Source organism: Arvicola amphibius, chromosome 6 (assembly GCF_903992535.2).
Source record: "Arvicola amphibius chromosome 6, mArvAmp1.2, whole genome shotgun sequence".
NCBI classification, from domain to species: Eukaryota; Metazoa; Chordata; class Mammalia; order Rodentia; family Cricetidae; genus Arvicola; species Arvicola amphibius.
The window spans coordinates 33,621,738-33,628,625 of NC_052052.2; the positions used below are offsets into that span (position 1 = coordinate 33,621,738).

General features: G+C 54.1%; 1 protein-coding gene across 1 annotated transcript in view; it reads left to right on the plus strand.

Annotated features, from left to right (window-relative positions):
- The first annotated feature begins 2,527 nt into the window (after positions 1 to 2,527).
- Positions 2,528 to 6,888, plus strand: part of Plk3 (polo like kinase 3) — a 4,793-nt gene continuing 432 nt past the window's right edge. Inside the window, exons 1-15 of the mRNA XM_038333961.1 lie at positions 2,528 to 2,737; positions 2,844 to 2,951; positions 3,041 to 3,157; positions 3,313 to 3,442; positions 3,534 to 3,621; positions 4,372 to 4,467; positions 4,561 to 4,759; positions 4,868 to 4,994; positions 5,191 to 5,282; positions 5,527 to 5,620; positions 5,756 to 5,839; positions 5,934 to 6,096; positions 6,248 to 6,377; positions 6,553 to 6,666; positions 6,756 to 6,866. Coding sequence (XP_038189889.1) covers positions 2,528 to 2,737; positions 2,844 to 2,951; positions 3,041 to 3,157; positions 3,313 to 3,442; positions 3,534 to 3,621; positions 4,372 to 4,467; positions 4,561 to 4,759; positions 4,868 to 4,994; positions 5,191 to 5,282; positions 5,527 to 5,620; positions 5,756 to 5,839; positions 5,934 to 6,096; positions 6,248 to 6,377; positions 6,553 to 6,666; positions 6,756 to 6,866 — 1,863 coding nt within the window. The remainder of the gene's footprint in view (positions 2,738 to 2,843; positions 2,952 to 3,040; positions 3,158 to 3,312; positions 3,443 to 3,533; positions 3,622 to 4,371; positions 4,468 to 4,560; positions 4,760 to 4,867; positions 4,995 to 5,190; positions 5,283 to 5,526; positions 5,621 to 5,755; positions 5,840 to 5,933; positions 6,097 to 6,247; positions 6,378 to 6,552; positions 6,667 to 6,755; positions 6,867 to 6,888) is intronic.

Here is a 6,888-nt window from a genome sequence, read left to right on the forward strand (position 1 = left end):
CGGCTAACTTTTTTTTTTTCTTTTTTTTTTCTTTCTTTTTCTGTCTTTTTGTTTGTTTGTTTTGTTTTTTGAGACAGGGTTTATTTTTGTAGTAGTCCTGGCTATCCTGGAACTTGCTCTGTAGACCAAGCTAGCCTTGAACTCACAGAAATTTGCCTGTCTCTGCCTTCTGAGTGCTGGAATTAAAAGCATGTGCCACCACCACCCAGCTCTGCTAGCTTTCTTATATAGCCAGGATCCACTTGCCCACGGATGGTGACACACACAGTGGGCTTGGCCATACCATACTAATCATCAATCAAGGTAATTCCTATCATACTTGGCCAAAGCAATTCCTCAGTGTAAATGGATACTGCTCGTTTGTTTCCTGGCCGCCCCAACCTGAATAATCACACAGAAACTATATTATTGCAATACTGTTTGGTCTATTAGCTCAGGCTTCTTATTAACTAATTCTTTCATTTTAAATTAACCAATTTCTATTAATCTGTGTATTATCTCGATGCTGTGGCCTACCAGTAAAGTTCTGGTGGTGGCTTTCTCCTTCAGCATCTACTTGACTCTGTTTACTCGCTCTTTCTCTCTCTCTCTGAGATATGTATATATACATATCTTCCAGCCTGGCTATATTCTGCTCTGCCATAGGCCAAAGCCAAAGCAGCTTTATTCTTTAGCCAATAAGAGTTAACATCCCATATCACCTCAGTCAGGATCCCTCGGGTGACTCTTGACAGTTAACTCTAACTAGGACAACCTTGAACTCTTGATCCTCTAGCCTCAACCTCCAGCCCAAGACTTTATTTGAACTGAAATTCCGTCCTTTCTGGCTCATCACTACCTTCTCCCCTGGGAAAATTCCTAAACATGGCACCTTAGCCCACCCCATACCCCATCCTCTTATTTAAGTTACTGATATTTCTCCTGGCCTTCAGCTATTTGGGATCTCCTTTTTTGTGACCATGAAGGGCAAGCTTTAAGAAGGTCCTTGTAGTCTGGCATGGTGGTGCATGCCTTAAACCCAGTTTTCATGTGAGGCACCGTGGAAGTAGAGACAGGAGGATCTCTGTGAGTTTAAGGCCAGCCTGGTCTACAGAGCGAGTTCCAGGACAGCTAGGGCTACACAGAGAAATCCCACACACACACACACACACACACACACACACACACACACACACACACACACGCACATATAAAGTCTTTGAGGCCTGATGACGATTGGGTAAATTTCTGACAACATATGCAGGCAGGATGGAATGGAAATGAAACCAATGGCTGGGAGGACAGTACAGTGTAGCAATAATCCCAACAAGGTAGACTAGGACCAGCTGAAGGGTTACATAGAGACATCTGAGACAAACTCAGTTAGGTGGCAGGAATCGGGTGTCTGTATTTGTTGGCTACTCTGACTACTCTTTGTAAAGCATGCTCTTGGTTGCTCTTTTGTTTACTTCCTTCTTAGCTCTTTTCACAGCCTGTAATTACTTTGTTTATGTACTTATATCTACTTCCAGAAAGCAGAATCCTGTAAACTAAAGGAGGGCTGCAGCTCTGACCTCTCTTAGTGGAGTCAGTGCCTGTCACTTAGCAGATGTTTTCAGTAAATCTGAGGTCTGAATGGATAGCTCAGAGTGGAAACAAAGTCCACAAAACCAGGCGGAGATGTGTGATCCTTGGACAAAGTCAGAGGGGTTAGGATTCCACGTGGAAGCCCTTAAATCCGGAGGTGGCTTTAATCCCAGCACTCTGGAGGCAAAAGCAGGTGAATCTCTGAGTTCGAGGCCAGCCTGGTCTACAGAACGAGTTCCTGGACAGCCAAGACTACATAGAGAAACCCTGTCTAGAAAACAAAAACAAAACCTCGAATACCAGGCTCTGTTCTACAAACCCATTGTACAGTCCCTGACCAGGTAAGTCAGACTCCAAAGCGTGCTTTTCCATAGTCCCCAAAGAGGGCAGCACTAGGTTAGGGTTATGGGTTCTGTCCCAGAGCACGGTGACGTTTAAGGGAGACTCCTCCCCCCCCAGTTGGTGACGTGCACTGAGGAAAGTTTGCGCCACCCCTGCTTCTCCTCTCCCAACTGTAACGCTGTAGAGGCCTCGGGACACCCGGTCTCCACTCCGACTTCAGCTCGAAGAAAAAAAGAGGCTGCCTTTGGCAGGACACGTAGTCACCACGTGGACGGGATAGCAGAAAGAAAAAAATGAGCAGCCTTGCACCTGTCTAGCACTACCGCGGCTCCTTTAAGGCCGGAGCAGGAGGCGTGGCCTTGAAGTACGTCCCGGCAGGGAGTGGATCTTTCAGGTGACGTAACCGAGAAGAGGGCGGGGCTTCTCCAAGCCTGCCTGCCAGGAAAGGGGCGGAGCTTGCGATGACGAGACACCCGGGAGGGGGCAGGCGTTCATTGATAAAATCGCCGGGCTCCCTCGGGCGCGCTCGCAGCGTAGAGAAACCAGGCAGCGCCACGCGCAGCCGGGGCCGGGCGGAACGGAGAGCCAGCTCGGGCCGGCGCTGCGCCGCGCCGCCCGCATGGAGCCCGCCGCCGGCTTCTTGTCCCCGCGCCCCTTCCCGCGCGCAGCTGCCCCTCCCGCGCCCCCCGCCGGCCCGGGGCCGCCTGCTAGTGCCTCGCCGCGGTCGGAGCCAGAGGTGCTGGCCGGGCCAGCGGCGCCGGACCCGGGTCGCCTCATCACCGACCCATGCAGTGGCCGTACCTACATCAAGGGCCGCTTGTTGGGCAAGGTAAGTCGGGGGCTTTGGGGTGGCGCTGACGGAGGTAGAGGGGAGCCCTCCAGGCCCGACCCTGTCTCCCTGGGGCGACCGGACCGATACATCCTCTTCCTCTTAGGGGGGCTTCGCCCGCTGCTATGAAGCCGCTGACACCGAAACCGGTGTAGCCTACGCGGTCAAAGTCATCCCGCAGAGCCGCGTCGCCAAGCCGCATCAGCGCGAAAAGGTGGGTCCTGGCCCTGAGGACCAAGGAGTAGGGAGGGGATGGTGGCGTGGGAACCCTGGAAAGATGACGATCTCGCGCCCTTGTCGCAGATCCTAAACGAGATCGAGTTGCACCGAGACCTACAGCACCGCCATATCGTTCGCTTTTCGCACCATTTCGAGGATGCTGACAACATATACATTTTCCTGGAGCTCTGTAGCCGAAAGGTCCGGAATGGGGGTGAGGGGATTCATTGGTTACAGGGGTGGGAAAGGAAGCGGGTTCTTAATATCCAAAACTGGGTTCCTGTCGTCCTTAGCAAGCACAGATGGAGGGCGGGTCTGGGAAGGCAAGCAGGGACTGAAACAGTGGCTTTCTGCAGTCCCTGGCCCACATCTGGAAGGCCCGGCACACCCTTTTGGAACCAGAGGTTCGCTACTACTTGCGCCAGATCCTTTCTGGCCTCAAGTATTTGCACCAGAGGGGTATCCTGCACAGAGACCTCAAGCTGGGTGAGATTCCCGGGTCTGTTCGGAAGGGTGGGGATCTGGGAAGGGAAGAGAGGCAATGAGGAATCTGACCCGTCTTTCTGCCACTCTCTAGGAAATTTTTTCATCACTGATAACATGGAACTGAAGGTGGGGGATTTTGGGCTGGCAGCTCGGTTAGAGCCCCCGGAGCAGAGGAAAAAGTGAGTGGGGGTGGTGGTGGCCACAGTCTGTATGTGACACCCATCGTGTCTAGTGTGACGGTGTGTATGTGGAAAGCAAGGTGACCTGATGTGTGCTTGGGATAAACAGGGACGGGGTGATGGGCTGTCCTTACGTGTGAAGGTAGAGGTGGCCACTCAGACGGGCGGGTGCCCTGAGTCCCTGACACAGATGGGAGTCTAAGGAGTCTTGGAAACATATGACTGATCTGTCTGTGTTGGATGGGGAAAACAGACCAGGCAGTGAGCATTTGTCTGTGAGACTGACTGACTGTGGGAATGACAGGACATGATACCCTTATGTCTAAGACGATCCCTGCGGCGGGTGTGTGCCACACAGATAGCTTGGGTGGCAGGTGAGTGTTTATGGAGGGTATGACAGCTGGTGTTGGTTGTGTGCAGCACAGACTGTGGGAGGTGGCAGCCTAATGAGTGTTTGACAGACGGGAGTGGGGGAAGGGAGCAGCCGTGGACCCTCTGTACTGACCTTGGGAGAGGGGGCTACGCTGGGGTCAGGCCTCCTCCTGTGCTGCAGAGCAGCCGAGCAGCTGGACAAGAGGGTGGGTGAGGACTCAGCTGCCACTCTCAACATCCATTGTCCCAAGACAAGCAGGAGCTCTCTGACCCTTGGTGACAGGCAGCTGCTTTGTCTGCACTCACAGCAGGAGCAGGAATGGGGGCGGGTGCTAGGCTGGGCCTGAGCCTTCTCCTCTCCGCCCTACCCTCTTTCAGGACCATCTGTGGCACTCCCAATTACGTGGCCCCAGAAGTGCTGCTGAGACAAGGCCACGGCCCCGAGGCAGATGTGTGGTCACTTGGTTGTGTCATGTGAGTGCCAAGGTCATTAGCAGATGGATGATAGGTGCATGGATGGGGGGTGTTTCCAGTACCTGACTCCTGGTCTCCCATTCCCGGACACAGGTACACACTCCTGTGTGGGAACCCCCCGTTTGAGACAGCTGACCTGAAGGAAACGTACCGTTGCATCAAGCAGGTTCATTACACGTTGCCTGCCAGCCTCTCACTACCTGCCCGTCAGCTCCTGGCTGCCATTCTTCGGGCTTCACCCCGAGACCGCCCCTCTATTGAACAGATCCTACGCCATGACTTCTTTACAAAGGTCTGTGGTTTTCTAGACGCTGCGGTTCCGTCTGCCTGCATGTTCTCAGAGGATGAGAGCAGGACCCTTGGGGTCTCACTTCTCTGTTTGTTTGGCTCTCGTCCTCAGGGCTATACCCCTGATCGGCTTCCTGTCAGCAGCTGTGTGGCAGTCCCAGATCTGACCCCCCCCAACCCTGCGAGGAGTCTGTTTGCCAAAGTCACCAAGAGCCTGTTTGGCAGGAAAAAGAACAAGAGTGAGTGAGTCAGGCGTCAGGAGGTCAGGGTATAGAGCGGTGGCTTGTTACAAGCTGGTTCTAGTGGGGGTACCTGTAGACTCTTGGGGAGAACATGTGTGTCTAGACACGTGGGAAGACCTGCCTGTATGTGAACACTTTGGGAAATGTGATCAGACAGACACTGAGGGCTGTATTCCCTCACCCCCCCCCCCAGATAAGAACCATTCTGAGGAACGGGATAATGTCTCCTGTTTGGTGAGCGGCCTGATGCGCACATCCCTCGGTCACCCGGATGTCAGGCCTGAGGTGAGGTGCTCACGTGAGCATTATTCCCCTGACTCACCCTGACCCTAGCAGCTGAGGGAAGCCCAGCATGAAAGGCTGATGAAGCATCCAACCTCGTGGTGGCCTAATTGGCGGTGTCTCATTAGCCAGCTGAGGCTGACCTAGGGTGCCCTGAGAGCCGTCAGGGACAGGGCTGGGCCCCTGGACTTTTCAAGGATTTGGATTCTGAGACCTAATCTCACTCCCTCTCTACCCAACTGTCCAGGCTCCAGCAGCTTCAGGCCTGGCACCTGTCAGCTTGGTAGAGACAGCCGCTGAGGACAGCTCACCCCGTGGGACACTGGCAAGCAGTGGAGATGGTGAGGAGCCAGAAGATGAGAGGTGCTGGAGGTGGCTGGGGTGGAGACCAGGGGCCAAAAGGAAGTGGTTGGCCGAGGGACATGACCTGGGCCCAGGGAGGACATTGCCTAAATGTCAGTGCCCTGTTCCCTCAGGGTTTGAAGAAGGTTTGACTGTGGCCACAGTGGTAGAGTCTGCCCTCTGTGCCCTGAGAAACTGTGTGGCCTTCATGCCCCCAGGTAAGGCCGGGCTCTGGTCCATGCAAATAGTTTGGAAAGTTCTCTTTGACCTAGAGACCAGGGAAAGTCTTCACTCCCTCCTCTCCTGTAACAGCGGAACAGAACCCAGCCCCGTTGGCACAGCCAGAACCTCTGGTGTGGGTCAGCAAGTGGGTTGACTACTCCAACAAGTTTGGCTTTGGGTATCAGCTGTCCAGCCGCCGTGTAGCCGTGCTCTTCAACGATGGCACACACATGGCCCTCTCAGCCAATAGGAAGTAAGTGCTATTTGGGGGCGCTTTGTATTTAGGCTGTTGTAGCAAGCAGAATTGCACCCTGGTGTTTCTGTGCTCAGGGCTCAGGGCTCTCAAATCCAAAGCGGAGGAACAATAACGCCAGGCTCCTTCTCTGCTTTCCACGTTCTTTCAGGATCGTGCACTACAACCCCACCAGCGCAAAGCACTTCTCCTTCTCTGTGGGGTCTGTACCCCGTGCTCTGCAGCCTCAGCTGGGCATCTTGCGGTATTTCGCCTCCTACATGGAACAGCACCTCATGAAGGTGTGTAGGCTGCAGTGGGGGGACGTTAGGGACTTGGGCATCTTTGATTCTCCATCGTTGGTGAGGGAGGAAGGGTGGCTCAAGGGTAGTTATTGGACCTGTAAGGGCAGGAGACAGCCAGAGGGAGAGACCCAGTTCATGCTAGTCTAGTGACCTGACTTGCCTGTTCTCCCAGGGCGGAGATCTGCCCAGTGTGGAAGAGGTAGAGGTGCCTGCCCCGCCCTTGCTATTGCAGTGGGTCAAGACTGATCAGGCCCTGCTCATGCTGTTCAGTGATGGCACTGTCCAGGTAAGAGCCCATCCTGGAGTTGAAGGGAGGGTCTGGGAAGGTGTGAGTCTGGTGTCCAAGCCCTGAACGCTGTTACCTTCTGTGCACAGGTGAACTTCTATGGGGACCACACAAAACTGATCCTCAGTGGCTGGGAACCTCTCCTTGTGACTTTTGTGGCCCGAAATCGCAGTGCTTGTACTTACCTCGCCTCCCACCTCCCAGCTGGGCTGCTCTCCAGAC